The 27,508-nt window shown below is 44.5% G+C and overlaps 1 protein-coding gene across 3 annotated transcripts in view; it reads right to left on the reverse strand.

Annotated features, from left to right (window-relative positions):
* Window positions 1–23,761: 23,761 nt before the first annotated feature.
* The window catches only part of LOC143167478 (transmembrane protein 132C-like), a 219,872-nt gene continuing 216,125 nt past the window's right edge, over window positions 23,762–27,508 (reverse strand). For all 3 annotated transcript variants that reach the window (XM_076352932.1, XM_076352931.1, XM_076352934.1), the window contains one exon: window positions 23,762–26,784. In XM_076352932.1, the coding sequence (XP_076209047.1) occupies window positions 25,585–26,784 (1,200 nt within the window). In that variant the 3' untranslated portion in view covers window positions 23,762–25,584. The remainder of the gene's footprint in view (window positions 26,785–27,508) is intronic.

Below are 27,508 nucleotides of genomic sequence, written 5' to 3' on the forward strand. Positions count from 1 at the left end.
ACCACCTCCAAGCAGGTAACGGGGCTTGGTCAGGCAGTTTGGCAAGACTCAGCTCCACCCCACCCCCACCACCAGCTTCAAGCCAAAGATTGGGAATAAAGGGTCCCGTTGTGCTTGACCTTGTACAAGCACGTAACCTAATCAGTCACTTTTCATCCAGACAGGCATGTCAGACAGCACATACCATATCTACATCCCACGTGAAGAACCCAAGGGGGTAAATAATTTGCCCAGATCACCTAGAAAGCTGGGAGGAAGATAGGCGATTCAAGCCAGCTCTCCTAGACCTCTGCGTGGTGCTCCCGGCCCATCCTCCTCCCGCTGCACATGCCCAAGCCTATGCCTGGGGACTCAACTCTGAATACACCTCTCGGGGCTCAGCCCCACGCGCTGAAGAAGGGGCAGGTTACTCATAGGACTGCTGGCTGCTCTGCCATCTATTTGCCTTTTTATTATCTCTGAGGAGCTGAAAGCCTCCCAGAGCTAGGATTTTTCAGGACACTTCGTTTTCCTAGTGACCGTCTTAACAAAGGTAAAAGCCTCACCAGGGAGCATCCCTGAATACCGAGGACAAACAGCAGGCTTGCTCTGCCCACTCTGTGTGTAAGCATCTCTCAAGCTGCTGTTTTTTTCTTGGTACTGTCCAAATATTGACTGTGCTCAAGTGCCACTAAAATAACATTCCGTGCTTGTGCAATCACTTCAGGCTATGGAAGCTCTCTGAGAGAATAAACAGTTTGGTGGAGTGCTGCTTTTAAAAAAAAGCCACTGAGAAGAGTGTTATTGTCCCACAGTCAGTTTTAGAGCGGGACTTGAAGACGTGAAGCACAGGCTGGCCTACAAATAATCCTCGGTACCACGAAGGAAAGGAGGGAAGCAGGTGAGGAACCCCACAGCATTATAGCTTGGCATCTCAGAGGGGTTGAGCAGCCTGCACTGGGGCAGGGGACACCTGAGGAGGGCTAAATGTGAGTAGCTGGCTCCCTGGCAGGAGCAGCAGGATGGGGCCAGGACAGAAGAGGCCCCCAGAAGGGCAGGGTGTCGTACAGACTGTGCTCATGTGTCGTGCTGGAAAGAGTCTGGATTAGAGGGAGCACGAGGGGACAGGAGAAGAGGGAGCACGGAAACCAGATGCCCTCTCCGGGGGCTGCAGTCCCCTGCCCCCTCTGTGTCCAGCAACTCACGGCCAGTCTCCCAGGAAGGGAGAATTTCAGAGGCCAGAGCAAACCCAAAAGGCTGCAGGTTTCCAGAAACAAGTAACTTCTGATGCAATGAGCAGGGCTAGTGCCACCAAGACCACCCAAGCAACTTCTTCCCTGGTACCGGAGCAAATCTGATGCACAGTGTCCCAGGCTGCTGCATCTTTCAGAATATTTTTGTTAAGTAAAAGATGAGTTTTGAAGAAAACTCTAAAGCAAAGCATGAAATTCTGCTGCTCCTGAGGCTAGAGTCCTTCCCTCTGATGTAACAAGCAGTAGGAGAGGTGAAATGACATGGATAATGAGGAGCAGGAAGATAAATAATAAGGAATGGGAAAGTGAATGAGGGAAATAACTCTTACATTGTTAGAACAGTGCTAGTGGCAGCTTTATAGCAACTTATCATTTCTATTTAAAGCCTGGTTTGGGGGCTATAATCCCTCAGCTGTTTTCTGTACCATCTGGCTGAAATTTAGCATAAAATTTGTTATCTCAGAGGTAAATGAATTCTTTTCCCTTTATCAAAATTGCAGTATTTGGGCAAGGAAACCAAGATATAGAGACCCACATTCAGGAGCGTTTTGATCAGCTAAGGGCAATCTTCCCTTTAAAAATAGCTTGTTGAGATAATCTGGTCACGGGAACAATGTCTAATTCTTCCGCAGTGTTTTTCAACATTGTCTGTATATGCTCTGAAAGTCCCATGCGTGAAGCCTCAAAGCTAGATGCGCTGGAACAGCCCCCCAAGAAACTGCCAGGACAGTGCCGTACCCAGAAGGGCATCCCCACATTTCCCCCGAGCCGCATGCCAGGGCTCACAAGCAAAAGCCCCGTGATCCAAGCCCAAGTCTGGCCACTGTGGGAAAACAGCACGGCCAGGGCTTGGGGAGCTTCTGGAAAGAAGCGTGCCATAGGCACCTCTGCGCAAATTCACCAGCTCAAGGCTAATGAAGCCACGTGCAGTCTGGCACTGCATGCACGGCCTGCTCCTACCTTGCAGCCTCGGCTTTGCCCCAAGCTCGCTATGCGCCCCTGGTCCTGTCATTTCACCCCTCTCACCCCACTATACTCATTGCGTTGACTTTGGTCAAGTACTCAGGGATGCCCGCGAGGGAGAGCTCCGCTCCACTGCTGCCACGTGCTGCTGTACTTGCCAAGGGTGGGCAACGTACTCAAACATCACTTCTTGCTCCATTTCCAGGCCACCACACTCGGGAGACTGTGCACGCCCTGGAGGGAGCACAGGCTGGTTACGAGCAGCCCTGGGACACGACTCTCAGAAGTCAGTGGCTTCTCACATGCTCTTTCCCCATCTGTTAACCTGAATAAGGGCTTCATCCAGCCCTGGCCAACTAACAGGGACAGGAGTTACCATCTACCCATTTCCCCCACCAAGTGCATTAGCTCCCATTTCACAAGCTGATGCTATGGCTCCATTTCCATGTTTCACAGCTGAACATTTCTTTTTCCCTTAAACCCTAGACAGCTACTTTCTAATTCATTTTACATAAACCTGATTATTTCCATGCTCTGAGCTGCTTCACCCCACTATCATGTTCAGCCATCCTTTGACTTAAAGGTGTAGAGCTTTATCTGCTGAAAGAAGTCTCTACTTTCCAGTCTTGACTTCAATTATGCAGCAAATAATACAGCTCAGTGGAGGAAGGTTGTTGGAATCATTTGTATCTTTTATACAAACTGATAATAAAAATTTAGCTCCTTGATGTATTTTTCTCCCTTAAACCGTAGTTATGTTTCCTTGAATAGATAAATGCAAGATAAAATCAATTACAGCATAATTTCTCCCAGGATGAATAACCTTTAAATCAGCTCTGATCTCAAAACATTATGAGATCACATACTGTCCATTACATTGTTGAAATTGGGGCTACGGCAGTGCCTAGAGTTGTCAGTATGAATATCAAATTATTTATGTTCCTCTTTGCATCCTTGAATACCAAATAAGCTCAGGAACACTGACAGCAAGAAGCCCTATTTAAACACTGATTTTTAGCGGAGCCAAGAGGTGCTTGCTTGACAGCTCTTGAAATCGCAGTGCACTATTAATCATAGAGATGCGCAGCAGCACTACAAGCTCCCACTCTGCTGCCACCTTGCCGAGAGTTTCCCCTCCTCTTGGGGAACAGTTCAGAACTGAAAGCTCAGTTAAGTCTTCCACTCGGCTGACTGCATTGCTGCTGCTCGGAGCTGGTGCCAAAATAAAAGGGGAGCCACGGTAACATTTTGAGCAGGTACTTTGGGTGAGCTGTTAATCAGGAGCAGTCCTGAGGCGCATGCCTTTCCCCATCACCCCAGCCACAAGATTTATGAGTTCTCTACCTCCTGTTCCACTTTACAAGCCTGAATATTTAACACAGCTATTGTCTGCTTTTGGGGGATGCTTTTGTCAAAACAGTATTCCGTATAAAAGCAACGTGCCTTAATGTAATCCCCCTCCAAGGTTAGCAGTGCCACACGCTGGAGTTTGAGTGCTCGAGGAGAGCAGCAATGACTCTATGCACCATCTAAACACACTGTGCTCTATGCCATGAGATTTCCTTCCTGCAAATCAAGTTAACCCTACGTTAAATGTGACAAAGCTTGAGATGGTCCAACTTGCTGAGACCAAACAATCCAATGTGATTTTAAGTGCAGACTTGGGAGAGGGAGGGGAATTATTTTTCTTTTTAAGCAAAAGGGTAAGTCCAGCTTCATTTGGGAAACAAATGGAGAAGGGTCTTGCATAAGCTAGAAACCTGCCTGGTCACGTTCTGCAAATCAACCTCTGTACAGGTGGTTTGAGACCTCTCTTCTGAAAAGCCACCATCCAACAGATACAGTTAAAAAAAAAAAAATCTAAAGCCATTTGAACTAGGGCCTGGGGGATAAAATTCTATATCAAAACAATAGGTGTGCTTAGGAATGGTCTTAGTTTAAAGAAGAGGAAGTTGAATAGTTTATTTCACATCAGAAAAGGCAAACCAAACAATGAACCTATGGTGGACTTGTTTTAGTGGGATGGATGAGGGGAGGATGAAGTAGTTTTTGATTCACCCCAGATAAAATCCCCTTGGCCAGCCATCTAACTATTCAGTTTGGGCAGTGAGTGGCAAACAAAACTGAATTACTAATACAACCCTACCAACAAGCTGTAGGACACACTGGAGCTTTAGAAAGCAGCTTTTTAGCTCTCTAGCAGTCGTTTTCTTTCCTAATTTTTAAGGCCATCAGCATGTCAAGCAGAAAATTCAGTCAGCTGCAGAGAGCTGTAATTACCAAGACTGTTTACAAGAAGCTTTGATGGCAACAAGCCTCTTGTGCAGGAACAAGTTTACCATTGAAACAATTTCAGTGTCAAAGCCTTCAACTCAAGTGCTTGTTACTACCTAATGAAACGATGGGGGCAGAGCAAAAGGTGCTGTTAGAGCTGCTTCAGGCAAATAAGCATGAAAGAGAGAAGCCTTCAGCAAGGAGCACGGATCACCAGCTTCTCCAAACCTCACGGGAGCCGGAAGCACTGGCAGCGAGATGAGCACCCAGGTCCGTGCTTCCCGATGTCGGCAGCGTTCCCCGGGCGGCGAGCAGGCAGCCGGCCCCAAGAGCTCCCTTGAGTTCAGAGGCCAAAAGCTACGCTGAGCTTGTCAGCATCCGACCTCAGTGAAGACTGTTGTACATTATGCAAGGCACGGAGAGGGAAAAAAGTAACGGCTGGGCAAAGCAAGGGTTGGTGCATACACAAAAGGCTGCGAGGGGGAACGGGGAAGCGCAGGAGTCTGCTGGGAGGAAATGGTGCTTTGTTTAATGCCCAGACAACAGGTGAAGTGATTGTTTGACAGAAGCGCCTGGAACCTCCTATTCCTGGTTTTGTTGTAGTTTGCATTTTCTTTTGTTAAATACTTTACGACAGAAATAACCTCCTGGGAATTCAGCACAACTCAGGGCCAGGCAGTGTATTTGAATGAATAAGGTTGTCCTACATTCAGCGGCCTTAGATCCCCACTAGGTATTTTTTTTTAAAGACACAACCTAGACTTGAATTAAAATGCAAACACCCCACCCAGCTGAGAAAACAGTGGAGCCACCGTGCCTGGGGAGGCTGCGCCGCCCCACGGTCTCGGAGAGCACCGAGCAGCAGCTCTCCTCTCCTCATCCTCTCGAGGGCCCTAGACAAGTACCAGACAAGGCTGTTCTTCACTCAGTACCAGGCAGCCTTCTGCAAGCCACTTGCAATCTGCTTTCTATCTCCTAAAACACAGAGCTACCTCCAAAATCAAAGTCTTAGGATTTAATTCAATACATGCATCTGATGCCACTTACGGGGGGAATACGGGGTGCTCTCGGATGAGAAGCTGCTTTCCCCAAAGCAGGAGCTGAACTTGACAGTACAAAAAGCTCCTGTTGGTCACAAACCAGCAACGGGCTCACATTTATCACTGGGCTTTAGTGGCCCCATTTGACAAGCCTCTGCTAAGCGACTCCACAAATCACATTATGTTTATCTGCCTTTGTTTTCGTCCGGCCAAGGCAAGTCACTTTGTAAAAACAACAGCTGTTAGTCACAACCTTCCAGTCCCAGGGAGTCAGCATAACTTATGAAATAAGACTGCCGGGTGTGATTTACCAAAGAGGGAAAAACATTTAAATTTACTTGACATAACCAACAATAATCATTCTCTCCGTCTGAATTTTATTAATATCTGTGCATTGCTGGTGATGATGTATGAAGGAGACAGAAGATGCTTCAAAGCTGGGAAACGAGGCTGGCCCTCTGGGGCTGAGTAAGTATCTGTGTCAGAGAAGCACACACGTACAACAGAAGGTGTCATTTTTATGGCGCAGTGAAGACTTCGTGACAGAAAGCAGAATTATTGTGGCAGTAATCTTTCTGAAGACACTCTCAGGTGGGGAGGAGAAGGGAGAGGTCTTCTGATTAGATGGAGTTGTTCAGCAGCTGAACCTGGGAGTATTTTACAGTGAAAATACATTCGGTAGGTACCGCCTGCACATTCTGTAAAAGTCATTTTGCTCTAGGTCAGCCATAGGAACCCAAACACGTTTTCGCAGTGAGAGGCAGCATTGCTCAAGGCATACGGAGACGGCACAGGGACCAGGCATACACCCTTACCCTGGAGCAGCTCTGGACCATCTGCTGCCGGGGACAGTAATTTTGTACCTTAGCCTCAGTTTTCCTTCATTTTAAAGAGGGCAAACAATCAGCTTTTATGCTATTTAATGAACTTGTTCAGAGTTTTAAAGCACCTAATACAAGTGTTTCTGGCTAGCAGAAATTGAAACTCAGACTAGGCTGAGCGTGACACAAGGCCACAACCCTGGAGATACAAGAGTCCACAGTAAAGGCAAAGCCTGGTCTCGGATAGCGCATCTGCTGTCCCTTCGCTGTGGCAGAGCTCTCACACTGCCGAGAGGGGGCTGAGCGTGAGCAAGGCTGGGAATCAGTAGTGGGTCACATCAGCCAAATCAAAACTCTCCTGACCTTGGGGGGACTGAGCCAAAGTAGCCCCACGTAGCTCTGCCTTATTTGCACAAGTGATCCCACGTGGCCGGGCACAGGCTGTGTTCAGAGGGCAGCGGGCAGGCACAGACCCAGACCGATATTCAGTGTTTAATGCTCTCCCTGGTCACCTCCACAGTTCAGATGTGCAGCTCTGGCTGCTCCATTTTCAGCTTGAGAGCACGGCAGCTCACGCCAGGCAAAGTGGCAGTCTCTGAACAGAGGATGTTTTCTGCCTGTCTAATTATAAGGCTTTTGCATCTTTGGCTGGCTGAACATTATATAGACACTCTTTGGTATAAAGTTGGAGACCAAACTGAAGCAGGGTCAGAGTTGGCAGACCCATACCCCTGCCTGCCCTCCATGGTATCTGTTTTCCCCTGAGAAGGTCAGTCCTGTGATTAAGACTTCACAGGGAGATCCAGATTCTTCCTGAAGCCACAGAAAAGTGACTTCCACTGACATCTGCCAACTTGTCAAAGACCTTTAAATCCTGCAGAGGAGGAAAACATGATCAAAACCCCTTTCTTCTCTCTGTGCTTTGTTTTGTTATTAAAAGCAGCAGGGGAGCTGCCTGCCTCCCCTCAAGCTTTCCTACTTCTGCAACAACATCTCTGGGAAAAGCTTTCCTCCCATGCATACCCCTAACCATCCACCAGCATCCTTTCCAAGGAGGTGGCTTCTGGGTACAGCAGTCATGCTAGACTAGAACAGCGTGAGCCAGGGCTGCCCAAGGACTCTACAAGTGCATCCACTGCCTGAACCTTCAGAGATCCCTAAAGACTAAACAAAAAATAAATAACAGAGCAATAAAACCAGAATCAACCCTAAAGCGTTCACCTGCTGCGTGGAATCTCTCCAGAAACTTACTCTGTCATTCTCGCCACTTGCTACACATTAGAGAGTTTCAAAACCTCCAGTTTTACAAAAACGGAACTTTCCCAAAAAGCTGTTGTTTTATTCAAAGTTTTGGTTCGAGGCAGGCATTTTTCATTCACAAAGATTTTAAATGCAAGCCAAACCAGGTGCAAGGCAGCACTTACTGAGGAAGCTTCATCAAGGAGAATTATACCTTTAGACAAACCGTCGCTTTACTTCTATTACCTAATGCACCACATGTGATTTAAGAAAGACAGTGTGGAACTTCCAGTACAGAAATTAATCTACTTTATGATAGCAGATTGCTCTACGATTCTTTTCAGAAAGCACTTGCACAATAATTAAGCTAATACCTACATGATCAACAACACACCATCTATTTTAGCCATAAAGTTGTTTCTCCTTTAACTGCCAGTATTTTCCATTTTCACTTTGCAACTATTTATAACATAAAATGAAACTAAACCCCAGTATACACACACAGACTTGCGGCAACAAACTGTAGAACAGAGCTTTCAGCAGGAGATTGACCTTGGGGATTTGAGGGACTAAGTATTTGAATCTTCCCTTTGTCTTGATTAATAAATGCAACAGAATCATCCTCCAGAAGCAGCTCTCCCTCTACACCTACAGCGCTCTGCTACTAAGTTTTTCCAAGTTTTCTGCTTTTGTGAGTGAGGAAAGAGGGAACCCCACTATGCTTGCTGCACGTTCAGGTTAAGGCTTCCCTTTGATAGCCTGAGCAGTGAGGCTGATAGCAAAATTTGGTAGTTATCGTACATGATGATAAAAGTCATTGCCCAACTAAATAAGTGATAGTAAACATCCATAAAAGTCATATGCAAGACTTAGGGAAAACTCTGCAAGTTTACCAAAACACCACATTAATGGCACAAGGCAGTTTTGTAGTTGTACTCCTCAAGTCAGGAAAAAAAGGCTTCTCTATTTCCAAGTAAAATCTGGAAGTGATGGGTGATTTAGGACTCTAATTTCTGCTTGCAAGAGTGATTGAAACCATATTCTAATAATACTTCATATACAACAATAAGGACAGAGCAAGATTTCTGAATCATTCCTGGGTAAACTACGGAATTTTAAAATATTTCTTAAAAGTGTCAAGTTTTTTTGCTACATGGTCTCCTGGATCACTTTATATTATTACCTCATCTCTTACATGATGCATGGCTTTTTCCTGGAATTAACAGATCTTGTACGTGCACTGCAGATGCACGTAGCATATGCCACCCTTTGAGCTCGGTTGAGTTAAGCACGCGTGTAACAGGGCACTAGAAGGAGATAGGTTTTATTTACACGGCTGTAAGCTTTCTGAACACAGCAGAGACGGAGAGTTATGACCCTGTGTGAAAGTAATTATAGGCAGTGTCCAGGGCAGAGGTATACAGAAGAGACCGACACAGCGACAAGGACGATTGAACAGACCCTGGTGAGAGCAGAAGGAAGGAGACAGACAAATGTATCAGTGCTCAGGTCCCAGCCTTCATGTTCCATTATCTACAGGCACTGGCTGAATAATCCTGCCTACAATGAGGCCCTTTGAAACGCCCCAAGAGATGCCGCGGACAAGATCAAACGAAGAGCTGAGTATGGGGATAGAGTGGCATAATGAGCTTCAAATGGTGACCGAACATCACAAGAACTGTCACCGAGGCTGGAACTCAAAGGGCACGTTTCATGGGAGATGCGTCAGGGAGGCTGCAGATGGCACTGGTGGGACATCTACCCAAATGGCATTCAGGATCGGAATTTTTTGGCCAACATCTATATTCAAAAACCAAATCCCAGAAGTTTTTAATGGAAGAAAGAGAATAAAAATGTAAAATTCTTCACAGCAGAGTCAGGAAAAAGGAGAAAAGATACCCTAGCAGCTGGGGCAGAGATCAGATGATGGACATACGTGAAGTCATGAAGAGGAAACACAACCAAGGAGTATCAGAAGTGGCAATCAAACTTCAGAAGACTGATCACAATTCAGTCTCCCTGAAAAGGTCATGGTATTTCTTCTACACTAGTTTCCCCCCTCGCCCCTAGTTCTAATTTGCTGCTTCTTCAGATCTTCCCTTACCTTCCTCTGTAACACAGCATCTCACTTGGCTTTTTCCAGGGTTTGTTTTGTATGGACCAGGAAGGCTTGAATGCTGCTGGAGTACTCAAATGAAAAAGCCCACTCAGATACTTGGATTATTTGTAGAAAAATCATTGCACACAGTTCAGAATACACAGTCACATATGCTCTTAAAAAAAATAAAACGTAAATCCATCCATTAGACCAAACGGATGTTTAAGAAGGACTAAGTAGCTGTGAACCTGCAGGGAAGTCATGGGTCATCAGTGACACGGTTAAAGCTTCAGCTGTACTGACAGAGTGGAACGCTCTGCCTTCGATCACTTTTGCCCTTCTACCAAGCAGAAAACTGGTGAAAGCTCATGCTCTTCTTTAGCCTAAAGCTGGCAAGTCCTTGATAACCAGGGTGTGTTTTTACCATTACTTCAGGTTGTAAGTTGTACTTCAGCCTGCTCAAAATTGAGCAGAAAGAACTAACTGGGGAAGGAACTGTTTCTACCTTACTCCTCCAGCTCATGAGCATCCAGATATAATTGATATCAGCATTACTTCCATGGTGCCTGAGGACAGCTTCTTCTCCTCAAGGACCATAGAAGAGCTCCCTACACCCAAAGCTTTACCAGAGGTGGCAGACCTATCCCAGATCCACTCAAAAACGCAGCAAGAGAAGCTAACACAAGCCGCTCCAATAAGGTGGCACATTGCAGCTTTGATGACTCTGCAATCCATTAAGAGCTTAGTAAGTTGTGGGAAGTGCATAAGCATAAAGGGAACCCCGAGGTGTGCAATCAGAGGCAGGCTCCCTGACGAATTAAAAGAAAATGAGATCTACACTTCTACAGTGGCTTGGAGAGCAGCCAGGGATTCCCAGAGACTCAGCCATGACAGGATCCTCCCATTAGCAAGTGGGCTCTCTTGCAAGCTGGGGGAGGCATTTCAGTCTGCTGGGGCTCTTCAGTGCTGCCTCTTAGCACTCCTGAGAGGGCAGAGGATGGATTTGTGTTCAGGCATGTGTTTATATGTATGCGTTTAGGCTGTTCATAGGGAAAACAGAGAGGAGAATTATACACCCTAAGAAGAAAACTGTAGCAGCGCTAGAAGCAAATCCTAGTCCAAGGCTGTTCCCCACTCACTAGTACACAAGACCATCTTATCCTTGGTATAATCCAAGGCAGAAATCTGGACTCTGGCAGCATTTAGCTAAACCAAGCCGAGATAAGGGGGAAAAAAAAAAAAAAAAAAAAATTTGAAGTTCACAGACCCACATTAACTTTGCAATAGGCTGAATTGGTTGCTTGGATGGATTACCCCTCTTGGGATTCTTCAGTGTGTGTGCCTGGATCTGGAGAGGATTTCCAGAATCATAATTGGGAACTTAATGCCTTTTCTGGCTTAAGCAAACCTCCTTTGTCCTTCAGAGGTCCCAGCCTCACCAGCTACTCATTTAGATGAGCCATTTGACCTGTCTTTACTCCATAATCAAGAGCAGCGTATGGGAATTATACATATCTGTATCTGAGCAATACTGAGTCTGAGGCCACTTGTTGTTGTTTTGTTTTCTTAAATTCATCCTCAGAAGAATGGTTTCCAGATAGGAAAATTAAGGCATGCCAACATCATAGCAATGGGATTATTTCCCCAAGTGCTGAAGGAAAGAAAAAAGGAAAAGAAAAAAGAAAAATATGAGAATTGTTAATATTTGGGCTTAAGCACAATGGAAGCATCTGCTGGTAAATGATGAGGGAAAGAAGTGCAGATTTGGCAGTTTCTGCGTTGTAAATACTGCACGGCTGTGCTCACCCAAGTGGCCGAAGATGAGCTCTGGATGGACTTCACAGTTCCTTTATTGGCTTGATATGGAAAGATTAACTTATTCCCCTTAACTACAACTCTGCTTGATGCTGAAGGGGAAAAAGAAAGATTTTATTGTACTTGCAAAGCAAAAGTAATTCTGTTCCACTGCTCACAAACTTTATGTGCTTTTAGCTTAAGGAAAGTCTGCGTGAATGGACCATAATGCAAAAAAGGAAAGGAATAACAATGTGGGGGGGTTTTGCTGAGGGAGGGAAAAGGCATCTGTGTTAGAAATTTTTATTGCTTACTCTGCAAGATGGCAGGTGAAAGGATCAGTTACTCCCGGAGCATTCCCCAGGAAAACATTTGGTATGAAAGTTGGTACTGCATCTCCTAGATTGCTCACAGCTATCGATCAAGGAGGGGAACTGATGCTCTGCTGCTGAGTGGGGTATGCGTCCTTCACATTCTGATCTCTACTGTCACACTGATACAGTCATGCCCTAGCCACCACTTCAGGCTCTGCTCCATTGCATGTTTAAAACACAGCAATAGGAGTTTTTGTATGGAATTCTATGCACGATATCCAATCCCCATTTCCCAAGCACTACATAATGTTTTCCTTTAACTGCTTACCTTCAGTACTGCCCTCGCAGGACGGTACAGAGCTGCCTTTGTCACTGCCAGGAGTGCTCACAGTGCGGCAAGGTACAACACAGCTGTGCACTATTCATTCAAATACTCGGGGGAGTACAAGAGGGAGGAGGTACCTTGCAGCCTCCTCTTCTGCTATAGTTAAAGTTCCCTTAGGTCACGCTTACAGGAGGAAGCGCAAGCAGAGCAGGGCAAGCGGGGTGCTCTTCTGGGAAGGGACTTGAGCAGCCTGGGAGAAGAGAGGAAGAAGGTGGGGGGTGGCATATCCTCAGCATTGATTTACTTTGCTACAGCTTTATCTGTGGATAGAAATATGATTGAAGAGACCCAATTTACAGTGAGGTAATCATGCAGGAAAGCCTATGCCACAACATAAGTGTGAGGAGCAGCAGCATAGTAACCCTGGGGCAACAGGACCCACATGGCCACCAGTAACTCACTGAGGACGTCACAGGCTGTTGAGTCCCAGCCCTGCATCTCTCCTTGTTTACGACTGATGTTCTCAGTCAGGTACGGACACACAGAGAGCCCATAGCCTGAGAACTGTTGCTCTCATAAAACTATTTGCACTCTGCAGACATCATTAGCAACTAACATAAGCTTTTCTGATGTTCTTCACATCAAACAGTGATACAGAAAGCAGAGAGAACAGTTCTACAGGTTTCTCCCTCCCTGCCCCCTTCTTAAAAGTAATTTTTCTACTGACAAGACACATTGTGCAGTTGGTAATGTTTTCTTGTTCCTAAAAGCAGCAGCTCCACCTTAGGTATGAGACATCTCCGTCATAATTACACTTTTCATCTTCATTTTTAAACTGTTATTCATTCAGAAAAAACACTCCATTTCTGCCCCCACACACTCAATTATTCCAGGAGGTCCTGAAGCTAGTATGCCCGTCACATTCAAGGTGCAGCTATAAATATTGACAAAACTATATCTGTATTTGCAGACAGGAATTCCACTGCAGTGGAACTGTGTTATCCAGGGGCAGATCCCACTCCCCAAGAGATACATAGCGATGCTAGAATTGTGCAACAAATCCCCAAGTCTCTCAAGAGAGCTTGCAAATCACTGAGATAAGTGTTCCAGCAGTGACTTCTTGTTTGCTGACACCTCCCACCCCCATTTTCCTGGATCACAGACCCCTTTTTAGGCATAAGGATGTAGCTGCTTACAGAACCTTAGGCTGTATTGATTATACGGAACTCCATCAGCTCTAGATCTGCATGTGCATAAACTATTGCCCAACAGATTAGGAGCAAGCAGATAGGACTCCAAAACATGTAGCATGCCATACTTTGAGTGCCATCTTCTGGCAGATAGTACTGCATGCCTGCATTTGTATACAGAGCAGTCTTACAATGCTGATTACGTCTTGACACGGGTTAAGCAGCTAATCACCTCTTGCAATCTTGGCCAAGATTTCTGCCTAGGTAGTTTCCCTTTACTATATCAGCTTAGCACTTAACGTTCCTGAGAAATTTCTTCTTGGCTATTTAGGAATACACCAGCTCCTGGTCTTCCCCACTAACAGCCTGCCTCTTTCTTATAATAGATGCATTAGAATTTTTCTTCATAAACATCATAATGACAAAACCTCTGGATGGAAGCCCAGGACAGACAGTGCCTAGTCCTAAGGGGCACTGCACAATGCCAAATGAGTCCGGCTCTTTTGCCTTGAAGATTTTCTGCCAGGTAATTGCTAACATTTCTGCTAGATGGAGAGCTCAAAGAGACGAGCTAAAGGATCAAGATTTTCTGGAGCTGAATTTTACTGACTCGGAACTGGGTACTCGACATGATTTTAACCATTTTCTACTAGATCACGTCCTTGAATCCAGGAACATCAAGTTCCCATTTAAACCAAAGGATTCAGGCACTTGCAAGTGAAAGACTGCACATCTAAAATAGCCCTTGCTCTTCTGTAGCGTTCAGCAGCATTCCTAATGCACCCAAATTTTGACTAACAGCCCAAGGCTGGAGAGAGGCATTTTCTACAGCTCCACATTAACGAGGGATCTGCAAAAGCCTTCAAATTGCATTTTTAACCATTGTGTCACCAGTATCTGAGGCAGATTCAGGAATTTCCAATTCTTGCAGATTAGCAATGCTGCCTGGAACTGAACTAATTAAACTTGTCTAATTAAGCCACGGGGCTCTGATGGGAAATTGCTAGCAAGCATATTTGCAGGCCTTTTTAGAACCAAAATCGCATCAAGCCTTGTTCAACCATCCATTTTCATTTAAAGATACAAATGCAGCTGCTTCTGTGCCACCTCTGTGTGACTGCTTTTCCCTGGGGCCATTCCTGCATTACCTGTAAGCGAATTCCTGCTTTCCAATAAAGGCTCTGTTTTGAAATTCATGATTATTTTGGTTGTCATTTTGACCTTCCTACTAAAGGGCCATAGATTTGTTTCTGAATGTAGTGTTCACTATGCCAGCTTAGTGCAATGAAATTCCCTAGTCCACACAGACAAAGTTGACAAATTTGCAGACAGAATTCAAAGTGAATTTTTTCTAAAGAGCAAGACGATTTGTTCCAATAACTCCAAAATACGAGTTATGACGTTACCTGTATTACTTTCCTAATTCAAGGCGGGAAACAACTGTTGTTAGAAAGATGCTTGATGAGAGAAGAGACAAATGGGCTAATTAGGTTAATACTTTTTCTTAAAATGACTTCTCAGCATATGGAGATTTTTATGTCCATTACTTCAGCTAGAAGGCTGACATCAAGCTTTCTGGCTGGCCTCCCTCCCCCTCTCTGCCGTCATGCTGCTATCAGAGTATTTCCGAAAGAACATATGCTTACTGCTAACTGAGCAGGTTTTGTGAAGTAAAAAGGTCATTTATTATTGCCTTTGCTGTGCCATGGAAGGATCATGCTGGCAATGCAGGATACTGCTTCACACAGACACCCGTCTAGAAGCAGGGGAGGTGGGGAATAGCCACCTTATCTCTCCTCAAACTTCTCCAAGCATTATCGTGATACCTCAAGACACCACAGGGCGTGATGGTCGCTGGCTCTCCTCCCTCCCCATATACACCCCTTTCTGCTACAAATGTAGTAGTACAGATCGGCATTCGTGTGTTTAGTAGCAGTACCCTAGAAGGAAACACCAGACTGTGAAATTCCCCCTTCCTCAGCCACCGAGAGGTCTAAAGAGAAACAGGGTTGCCTGCAACTCAATCACTGTCTCCAGAGCAAGTCTGCTGGAAGATTCAGCAGTACTGAAGGTAAAAGAGCAGGACTGGGTGAAGAGAACAAGACCCAAAAAGGCCACGCATTTGCTGCAGATGCTGATAATTTCATGCAAGATATACACGCAAATCAATTTTCTGCATTTGTCTGCACTGAGGTACATCCCTGGGAAGCGTTTAATTTAATGTCCCATTTGCACCTACTTCCCATGTGCTTATGCCCTTCACCAGCTGAAGGACTGTACTGGCCAAAGCACTGGTTTATATCATCAACTGAAAGGACTTGGCTTCTCCATATGTTTTTCCAATGAGACCAACACAGAGCAATTCCTCTTAGTATCAGCCCTATCATTGAATTTGATTACCTGCTGGTTTAATTTGGTGAATTGTTAATTTGAATCCACTGATTTATGGATTCAGTTTTAATAGCAGCCTTTGATTGCTGCACTATTCCATTCTGTTAGTTTAGTGAAACTGTACTAGATTAGCTTAACAATATGCCTGTTTCATTTTATATTTATTTGCTCATCTTTTTAATAAAACCTGTAAGTACATAGGACTGGTTATTTTATCAAAGCATAACCTGGTTCATAAATCCAAAGCTAAGGGCAATTTAAACTAGTGTATTAAAAATACTGAACTAAAATAAGACACGACAAAAGCTGGGAAGACGTACAGGCCTTCTCTCCTCCTTCTGCTCTTTCCACACATACTTTCCCTTTCTCCTCCCCACCACTCCCCAGTAGCTTAATCAAATGGGAACATAACTTGCTACAGGTCCACACAATATATGTCAACCTGCTTAGAGACCAGATGAATGCAGGAATATTTAAATACTGTGCAGCTGGCCATGGCCTACATGTGGAGCTCCCATGCGGTTGCCTTGGCCCCGTAGGTCCCACAGGTCCCACATTGCAGAAGCTGCAGCAGCAGGAAGCGCTCCCCATGGCAATCCTTGGGTCACTGAAAAACCGTGGGACATGCCCACACTTGCTCTGGTGAACAGAATGGCATTAAGAGGCGGCACTGGACATCTGCATCTTTAGCCTTGCGCTTCCAGATACCTCAGCTTAACTGGACTAGATTTTTTTGCCCAGCTTGTTCCCATTGTAGGTGGAGGGGGCGGGAAGACTTGGCGGGGGGGCGGAATCCTCTGTGTCTTTAGCCTTATCTAAACAGAAGAAATGTGTTTTGATCTGCTCCTTCTACAGCTAGCAGCTGAATAAATACGAGCCCTACTACAGCAATTACTTCATGGACAGATGATGCTACCGGAAGGACTGCCAGGAAGGAACCCGAAACATGGAGGGCTCTCCAAAAGCCTGTATTACAAGAGGTCTGTCCCCACAGACCTGTGCAAACATGGAGCTCTGCGAAACTTAATGGGAAATGCTACACTTCGTCACCATTCATTGCTATGACGAATCACAGCACTCCCTCACAATCGCACATTATCACAGGTGATAATTCACTCCAGCCATTTCTACAGAGTGACGCACTCGTAATTCTTATATAAATGTTTAATTCCTTCCTACTTGAGATGAGCTGGATATCTCATTAGCACATGTCTAGGAATCTTCCCTTCAGCCACAAGTGCCAGGCCAATGCCAGCTTGTATCACCAGAGTCACCAGGCAGGAACCAGGGCAGCCTCGTGGGGAGCCGAAGTCAGAGCACAGACACCCAGGTTCCCTTATCTCCTCAGAGCCACGTGCAACTCACGCAGCAACGAAACCCTCACTTGCACGTACCCGACTGTAGCTACCTGGGTCCCATTGGCACTACCCGAGGGAAAGTGCAGGTCTGCAAATAACACTGCAGAGTTCTGGTAGTCACAGGTAGAGCCATGGAGAACAGCACTCCCTGTATGAGGGAAGACGTCTGGATTTATAACAGTTGTTTCTTCCCAGTTGGGAACAAATCCCTTTTGCTCTGCCACTTGGGAGAAACTTCCATTTTAGTCTGCTTGGTGGGTTTCCAAAAAGCCCTGAGGTTGTCAAGTTATCTGACCCACTCATTTCCCTCTTCCCCCAACATAATCTTGCATTTTATTTTTGTAATAGTAGGCTTTAAAGTAGTAAGACACAATGCCCTACAAAGCAGAGAAGATATTCTTGGAGCGCTTTAAAAAAAACTGCGTGAAACTCATGCCATGCTGATGGATGTGGTATGACGAACCTAGAAGCACGATGGAGAAAGTAAATGGCAGATCCCAAAACGCAGGGGTGGAGTGGAAGAATGAGAAATAGTGACTTGATTTGCCAAAGTGTTTGTGTTAAAGAATATTAATCTTTTCAGACAATCCATGAAGAGGCCCTGTAGCAAAATCATATTAAATTAATAGAGTTGCATCATTATAGTAACCTCAGCTCAGTTTTATAAGATGTATAGTGTCATCATAACCAAAGAAGAGTCCCCAGGTAATTCTGCTCCTATAGCAATTGCTACTAAATGACACTGAAGTGACAATCGTTAGCTACACAGCATTGTGGGTGCCCGTCTCGAATGGGGCTTTCTGCCTGCAGTGCAGCTGTCCAGCTGGAGCCTCATAAGCTGCACAATTCGGTTTGGGAACCAAAGTCTTCCCCGTCATCAGAAAACATACAATTATGACCTGCCCCTAGAATAAATCACTATCACATACAGCCAGATTATCAATTATATGGACAGCCCTTACCAACAGTACTGTTCATCATACAGTTCCTCAGGTGTTAGCATAGATTGTCAGAGCGGAGGCTCTGGAACCTGCTGTGCTGCTCCCACTCCATGTAATGAGAGCCAGGCAACGTCGTCATCCTAAGCCTCAGGGGGGTTGCGCAGATCTTACCCCCAAACCAGGAAAATTATCACTCCAAACCAGGAAAGACCACAACAGTCAGGGAAATCATACATACATTACAGAAAGCAAACTAAGAAAGCAATCCTAGCCTTCATACAATTTAAGTCTTTATCTTTCCTCTCACGGGACTTTGCTCTCATTCTTCAGTTCTGCAACATAAACTGTCCATGTCTTTTTCCACCTTCCCTCACCCCACAGTCCACAGGAGGTCTGAATAACATGAATTTGTGCCAGTGGCTTTTCATTAGTATTGCTGAAAGTTAAATCAGCAATCTCAGGAAGCTAGACAGCAGCTTAAAATATCCAACAGTGAAAGAAACAAGCAGTGAATGAACAGAGTTTGATATGGCCAACGGCAGAACAGGCATTTCTCAGCCAGGTGCCTCTTCCACTAGGCCATGTGTGAGACAGTCGCAAAACTACCAAAAGCCTTCTGTAAGATTTCCCTCCTATCCTGCATTTGTAGCCAGACAGAAGTGCCTAGATAATTATGGTGCTGCAATCTGTTTATGAGAATTCCAATCTAAATTGTGGCTTCCAGGAATTCGGTTGCTACTCATGTTATTTGAATTCAGGGGATCAAATTTGACCCTTGCAGTTATCTTGCAGCACAAAGCTCAGAAGGGCTGAGAAGCTACTCCCCCAGTCAGAGCACAGAGGTACTTCAGTGTCCCCCGCACTCACCACCCTAAATAGCCATAGAGCATGCTGGAAACTGGCTACCTGAAAAACCTTCAGATGCAGGCTTGAGGGGAAAATAGAGGAGGGAAAAAAAAAAAAAGAAGTTACCAACTATCTCTAAACATGCTGTTGCACCTCCAGGAAGACGCACAATTGGCTGCAACGTGCCTGATGATAGTGCAGAAAGCAACCCCTCCAGCAGCCAAGGGGATGATTAGTACAGGGTGTCTTTGCAATTTGATATGGCTCAGCTGAACATCAGACATATTGTCTCCAAGATGCTCATGGCTGGCTTTGACATCGTCACTTCACACAAAGAGTTTTAATCCCTCCCTAGCATAAGCATAAAAAGAATGGGTCTGAGTTTGTCCAAAATAAGTAATCAAGAGGGAGAGTTATTTGGTAATTTGCATCATTATCTCTGTCTGCTGCTGCATCTTTGCTGACAGCTTATTTTTAAGCACTGAAATCCAGCTTAGGAGTCTTTCAAAACAGAGCAACACTCTTGCTGCTATGGCTACTTGGTCTTGGAGCTTGGCAAGAAGGAAAGAAGAAATTTATGTGCAAGCATTGGGGGTCACTGTCCTATTTCCAACCCAGCAAGCTGGGTGTAGCACCATGAACTAACTGCATCCCTGCTTTCCAAAAGTGAGAGCCTTTTTTAGGTCATCTTTCAAATTTAATCAACGTCAAAGTATTTCTAGAAGCTGAGGGCAAGTCAGCATGCTCACTAGTTGAAGGAATATGGATTTCCTAGCAGTTGAGCCGTATCAGGATTCAGGGTCCAGCATCCGATCCAGGATGTACCATGTTGACTTTGCACTATGGGGTGTTCCCACGCACATGTACCAGGCAAATTACACCTTATTCCCTTAGCAGTGGCCTTCCCCTTGCCAAAGAGAAAGCATGATCAACACACAGTTTCTGTTGCTGATTCCCAAACTTGGGACACCTAAGCAAGCAATAAGATTTCTCCTTCCCTCCAAACACAACCCAGTAATAAAAATAACCCAAACCCCAAACAAAGCAGGACTCACTTTTCACCAAGGTCCATTCTGTACCAGCAGCCAGTGGCCTCACAGCAACAGGAGAGCTTCACTTCTTCGCTCACCTTCACCCACTCCCTCCTCCTGCAACCATCGTTCTCCCATCCCATGGCTGCCTCGCACCACGCCGCACTACCCCACCAGCAGCACGGCTTTCACACGGTGCTCAACCTTCATCTGCAACAACCCAAATGCTCTCCTCTCCCCCAGCAGGCTGGACTCCTCGTTACTGACTGCACCAGGTGATTTCAGTAACTCCCTCCCTCCAGCAGACAGGCCCAGCCCTCACACAGGTACAGCTGTGCTCCTGGGCCTTGAGAAGGGGAACGTCTTCACCCGGCACTGTCTCATTTGAGAAAACAGGGCCCCTTCAGCCTGCTCACATTTTTATCCTTTACCAACAACTGGAAGTCACTGAGCTTCTCAGATGAAAGGCTCTCCTCTAAGTGCAAATTATTATTAATGATTTTCCATCTTGGCTCCTTGACAGAAAAATGTACCTTGCAGCGTGTTATCTTTGCAGCCATGCACCCCTGGCACTCATAGATTCCCTCATCTGGCAAGTAAGGCACGTTGCCAAGAGTGATGTTCAGAGCAGCTCTCTGCGCCCGATCCCAGTGCCTTTGTAACTGCAGCACAGCAAAGCTTAAGAAATGTAAATCCTGGCATTTGACCCAATGTGAATTTCTCAAATAAATGATATTTCACAGCCTGGTGGTTTCCTCCCTGCCGAGATGATCATTTACAGTGGCTCACTCAAAATTGGGCTTTGACAGAATTTTTGGTCAGGGGAAGATAAATTGAAAAATTTCAGTATCTGCCTCTGTCTCTGAAGCACCATGTTCTGTAGCTTCAGAAAAATTAAATGCGAAGGCAGGGCTGAGTTTTTCCCTTTTTTTAATTCCCTCTGTTGTCTCTTCAAATACAGCCTGTCTTCCTTTGCAAAGACCATGCGATTTTGAAGACATGCTCCTGTTCAGCCACGAGTTACAGGAGTCAAAATCAATGGCCTCTTCTAAGCTTCCTCTGGGCTTAAGACCTACAAAGAGCACAGAGAAGCACAGTGCCAAGATTTCCAGGAAAGAAAGCAAGCCCCTCTGCAGCTCAGCCAGCCCAGACCTAGGCAGCAGGCACGTACAGCAGCATGCTGCTGCGAGCAGCAGGAGATGCTCTCCCTGCTTTGTTTGAAGCAACATCCTAAAGAGCCAGGCTGGCAGGTGTTAGTAAAGGAAATATCAAGATACACGAAACAATTCCTGCTGCTGAGAGCAGGCTGTGACAGGAGAGGCAGGCATTGCCCCCATCCCACCCAAGTCTCCAGAGCACTCATGGTAGCCTTAGCTCTTCCCACTTTCATGGCAGGGGAAAACAAACCCCTCATCCTGGGACGCACACAAATTCAGTTCTATCATGTGGCAAAGCAGCTTTAAAACTCTTCCTAAACAGTCAGGGCCTTCTCATATATATTAAATCAAAAGTCCAGGCTCCTGGCTGCTGTCAATTAGCATGGCTCTACCAGATGGCTTCAATGGAGACACACAGATTTACAGCAGGTGTGGATCTAGACAGAAATGCTGTAGTTGTGACTAACAAAATAGTTGAAGCAGGACCTTGGGACTGGAGAGGCTTCCTGAATCCTCCTCCCCCCAACTATCACAGGCCCTGCATCATGCTGGCCTGTTGTTAAACACATCATGCCCTGCCTGAACGTACTTTCCACATTTCAACTACTATCACATATATGGTACAGAACCTGGAGCACTGGTTCTTCTTCTTCGCTATAGTACGATGGCATATTACGATAGGCAGTACGTCAGGTGTCTTCCTCTTTCAGCTTTAAAACCCCACCGTGTGGCCAATGTGGAGGTTAGCTGAAGTCCATTAGTTGATAACTCAGGAACTAAAAGACATCAATAACAGGCATGTATTAGTAAAAAAACAGCAGAGAAAAACATTTTATGTGCTTCAGGGATGTTATGTTGCCATTTAATTTGCTTTGGGAAAGTGGCCGCGCTGACTGCCCCCGAGTCCTGCAGCACTTAAGAAGCTGCTGCTTAAGCCTCTCCCTTTGGCCATGCATGTGCTCATGTTGGCAGTTGTATGTGATTATCAGCGTTTGCAAAGTGATTATTATGGCACAGACAAGATAAAGAGTAAGTCAGAACTGTAACAAATGTCCATGGTAATCTGCAGGGTGTGTAAAATGCCGTATGTATTTGTGAATGGCAAGCATCCAACCCAGTGTTACAGGCTGCAGTCAATGGACTCTACGTGCGCAAGCCTCTGAAACGACCCACTTCGGAGGGACTCTACAGAGACTATTTTTTCCAATTTAAATATAATGACAAAATACTGTCACTGAGATCTGACACATGGCTAATCGTCAATGAAATCTTGCTCCCAAGGAGGCATCATGTGAGTATTGGCCAATGCTACAATGATCATCACTGTATATTAAAATTAATTTTTCCAAAGGGCAGTTATTTCAAACAAACTGCCTAAGTCTGAATCTACAGACAACAGAGAACTATACATGCAGTCAACAAACAAAAAGCAAAAAATAGTTATTATTTCAATGAATATTGAAACAATGAATAAGCTATAATTTTCCTATTCATAACAGAAAAGCTCTGCTCCTCTTTGGGAATGTTGAATCCAATCTGAGTTGCATTAATACAGGAGTGTGTCTTTTAACAGAAATTCACATCACTGTTTTTGAAAAGGAATTGCAAAAGTTTCTCATGGGAAACTTTGATTTCCCCCCCTTTTCATTTCAATGAAGACATGTTTTTCTTTCTTGAAAAAAGCACTTGAGCTTTTGGAGAGGAGGTGAATTAGGAATGTTCTCATTCACTGTGGAATACTTTTCTTAGACAATGCAGTGAGATAGCAAGACCAAGACAGACATGCACATGTCATCACGAAAATACAGAGCAAGATGAATTCTCCTCACAAGGTTTTCTCTCAGTAGCCAACTAGTTTATGTTAGATGGAGATACCCTTGTCTCTTCTGATCCTATAAAGCCTCAGCTGCTGAAAGTGAAGAGCAAAGTCAGGGTGCCTGGACTAGAAACAGTGATTTAATAATTACCCCTTTCCTCTCCAGCCAGTGCTGTACCAGTACACCAGAAAGTGCTCGGGAGCACTGTGTTACTGGAGATGCCATTCTTCACATGTGCTGTTATCAGGGGCTGTTCAGCACATTAACAGCCTTCTTAAAAATGCACTTTGAACAATTATATTCTGTGCTACCATGGTGTATTTTTACTCCCTACTATCTTTCTTGTTCCTCTGCTGTTGTATTTTGCAGCTCCATGCTGTAAATGCCTTTTTCACCTCAGAGACACCTGCGTTTTCCCAGGAAGATATACTGATCCCTGAGGTGTGGCTGATGCATCACTGTGCTTAGCTTGTAAAGTAGCTTGGGGTCCTTTGGGATGTAGAGTGCTTTGTATATGTCAGTTGTGATTCAGTGAAACTTGCTTCCATCTGAACCTACTGTATCAATCAGAGAAGCAACATAATTAATTATGACAGGGCTGCACAAAAGTCGCACACATCAGAAGCAAGAGTCCTGGAGTTGTTTGTGCTGATGGTAGGCATGAAGATGAACAAGATGAATAGTGACACTGCCATGAACTGTGCCTGACTGCTGTCTTCTCCTGCCATCCATCATCATCACCACATGTTGGGTAGGAAGGGGAAGCGGTTCACAAAAGAAGGGTCGGAGCAGTGAAAAACTTCCATACATCTCTATTCTCCTCTCTTAAGAAAGCGGCTTAAATTTTGTTTCAGCTGTTAGGCAGTGGATGCAGCACTTCAACACAGAAATGACAGAAGGAGCCCCCTCCCCTCAGAAAAGAGCGGTTAATTTGTCAAGCCATGTAAAGCATTTTAATTACAATTTGTATAACGTATAAATAAATATTACATTCTTTCAGTCTACAATGCATACTAGGCATATCTTGTTAAAATGTCCATCTATGTTACTGGGTGGCAGGATGGATTTTGTCCAAGTAAAAAAACCAAACTACTGAGTTTAGTAGTAAAAAGAAAAAAAAGAAATACATGGGTAATACAGGACACTGCAAGTGCTTCCGGCTAACAGTCAGGACATAATACTGCTTTCCAAAAGGCTGGATATACCATCTTCCTTTCAGTTACAAAAGGGTTTGGATGACAGTGGTTTCCTCATTGTATAGATTTTGATCTGCGTCCTCCACTAGTGTAAACTGGCATTGAGTCAACACAGTTCTGCCAGTTTACACAACGAATCTACGACTCCGTTCTGTATTTGCTTCAGATTCATTACTGGTTTTGTATTTTTTTATTCAAAACATCAGCTTTACAATCTAGTCTAAAATTTTCAGTCTTAGCTGGTCCAATGGCAAAAAAAATCTATAAAATAGCTCCAGATATTTCTTGATCTTGCTTCAGCAATATTTCCCTCCCTTCCTACAGTCTGTCCAGAGGCCAGCTCTCCCAGTACAAGGAAATAGAAGTTTGGGGACAATCAATGTCTTTCCGCCCATTCTTCTTCTAGCTTTCAGAGCTTGATGGGAGCTGGTGACATTAGAATAAACAGAAAATTACAGAACAAAATTATGAATTCATGGACTTGGCAAAAAAAAACCCAAATCCAGGCTGTACATATTTGGCCTGTGATGGTCTCAGTTCCAGGTACATTTAAAATGCACCAGTGGGGCACTCCCATCGGTTGTTACTTCTAAATGCTAACATAAAACAGCACCTTCTTCCCTTGGTGAAACATGGGAACTTTGGTTATGGAAATTTAAAACAAACAACTAAATAACAATGCAAACCTGAAAGTAAAAAGCATACTTCTTCCAAACAGGACACATTTCTAGCTAGGGTGAAACAATGGAGGCTTAGGCTTTCAGAAGAGACACCACATGGAAATTGTTAGTCAATACTTATCCCCTGAATTCTTTAAATGACAGGAGATTATTTATAGCTCACTTAGAAACAGAATGTTCTTGGTCCACTGTGAACTTAGTGAATTGAAAATTTTCCTGTTTTTAAGATATTTAAAATAAAAATACAAGAGGGAAAATTATTCTGTTTCAACTTACAAGACAAACAGAAAAGTAAAAATAAAAATACCAGGTAATTTCTTCCTCCTTCATATGTAATGCCAAAGACACATCTTCACTTCAAATGAAGGAATAAAAAGCAACAGCTTGAGTAACAATCTAAAAAGTCTCCTTGTGGGTCATATGTCCATAGTTGTGATGTTTTATTAGAAATACAGACAAGTTATTGTTTGTCTCTTGCTTATTCTTTTCATGCTCTTATATTCTCTCTTTTCTTTTTACAAATATTTTTGGTACTTTGAAACATTACTATCATTATTATTTGTATGACCCATAAAACAAATTTTCACAACCTCATCTTGCCCAGTTCATCATACTGGTCATACCATTTCCTTGTTCCTTTCTGCTATTTATATTCCACTTCCTAAATCCATGAGTAGCAGAATAATCGCTGGAAAAACAAAACAAAGTGAAAAACAAAAACAAACCATGGACAGTTTGGCAAATTTCTTTCCCTGATTATAAAAACTGCCTCACCATTTCTCCTGGTGATTCCTTCCCCTCCCCCTCTTCTGTCCCAATATATACTGTAGAACTGAAGGCATCAAGGTGTGGTTAAACCCAAAAAAACAGCAAGGAGCTACACTTTGTCTTTGAACTTCTCCATGTAGTTTCGTATTTCTTTGGAGTCCCCCAGGTCCATATCCTGGCACACCCACTTAATGTCGTCGTCATTGCTACTCAGGATTGAGTTGACAGTAGGACAACCATCGTCGGGTGGGATGGTAGTGAATGTCGTGAATTTTACCCGCTTCCGTTTAGATGTCGGTGAATGTAAAGGTTCAGATTTCTGTTCCTTTCCAAGCTTGCCCCCTGAGTCAGCGCACCTATGAACCTGGCTCTGAATGTTCTTCTGAGCACTGCCATTGAGGAGCTGGTTGCTCTCCTCACAACTCGAGCCTCGGTCGATAATAGTTGTGTGCTCATCCTGCTGAGGTGATGCATCTGCTGTGTTCTCCAGCAGTTCTGCTTCATTTCCCAGCCAGACCCAGTCATGGGAATGGGTCACGGTGGCCTGTCCTTCCACCAGAACCTGCTTGTGACGGTACTTCAGTGCAAATGTTGCACAGTTTATTAGGAAGACTAGTATTGCAAGGCAGAAGACCCCTAGCAGAGCATACATCCCGATCTCCAAATCGCTAAGGCCCCTAGGTGTCTGCACCAGGTCATTTTCCTCCATGCCTGCATTGCCTTTTGGGAGGTCTACTTGGGCAGGGAAGTTGGTGAAGTCTATAGGAATGTTCTGCAACTGGCTGTCATCCGAGAGTTTGCCACCATCCAGCCTATTGTTTTTAATTACTTTATTTTTTATGACGGATTTTGCTGTGGTGCTGACTTTCCTGATGGTGCCTTCCTCTCGCTCTGCTGAAGAGCTACCATAATATCGTCCATCCTGGCCATACCGTTCCTGATCCGACACTTTGTGCCGCCGGTCGCTAGCGTGGTTTTCAATCTCATCAGCATCATAATCTCCACCTGTATCGGAGTCTGCATCATTCTGGCCAAACTTGACTTTGATGTTGCCATTCCCCACAGCCAGGACACTTTTCCTCTTGGACTTTTGGCAGGCTTCAGAAATCATCATGTCCACCTTGATTAACGTGCCCTGACCTTCACCTTCTGCTGCCACAACTGGCCATTTTAAGGCAGAGTTCTGGTGGATCGAGACAACAGCTTCGTCTAGTGATACAGCAGAAAGGGAGAAGTCCTTAGAGTCATAAATGTCCAGCGGAGTAACAGAGCTGTCGCTGAACTGAATCCAGGTGCTTACTACAGCTTCCTGAAAGGAGAGGGATATGGTTAAAGACAGGGTCTTAAATAAAACAGCTCAGCCCATTGCAGCTTATCAATCTCTCAGCTCTGAACGGCAGCTGGAGGAAATGGAAGACAATGGCTCTGCACTGCATTTAAAGCAAACTAAGCTTCAAGTGATGGGGCAGAAAATTGGTCACATTTTTCACTAAAGGTTCCACTGTTATCGTTCCTGCAAATGTTTTGCAAAAGAACATATAAAATAATTGATATGAGATGTCCGTAATACCAAAGTACCCATTAACACGCTACAATTTACATGATTTATAAAGAAAGTCATTCCTGTCATACAAAATCTGAACAAGACAAACCAGAAAAATTACTGGAGGCACTTGACAGAACACGTATTTTCCTCATGTTCCCCATGCACAGGTGTCACAGGGAGCTGTCAGATTAAACAAGGCATAAATATCTTAGCAGGAATGAGGAGCTACCACAGTATCTTGGAAATGGTCGGAGCAGAAGATTCACCTGAAAGAAAAAGACTCATGGAACAATTGCCATTTTGCAGGAGAAAGGTTTGTTTTAAGTAAAACACACTTTATCCTTGAGATAATTAAAAAGTCCACCGCATTTCTGCGTCAAGGAGAGGAGGACGGGGATTCTGGTATGATCTCTACAACAAAAATACAAATGGCCTCGATTTAATTGGACTGTCTCTGTTCTCTGCAGGTAGCACTGTTAGAAGTCAT

The sequence above is a fragment of the Aptenodytes patagonicus genome, chromosome 15, assembly GCF_965638725.1.
Source record: "Aptenodytes patagonicus chromosome 15, bAptPat1.pri.cur, whole genome shotgun sequence".
In the NCBI taxonomy this organism is placed as follows: Eukaryota; Metazoa; Chordata; class Aves; order Sphenisciformes; family Spheniscidae; genus Aptenodytes; species Aptenodytes patagonicus.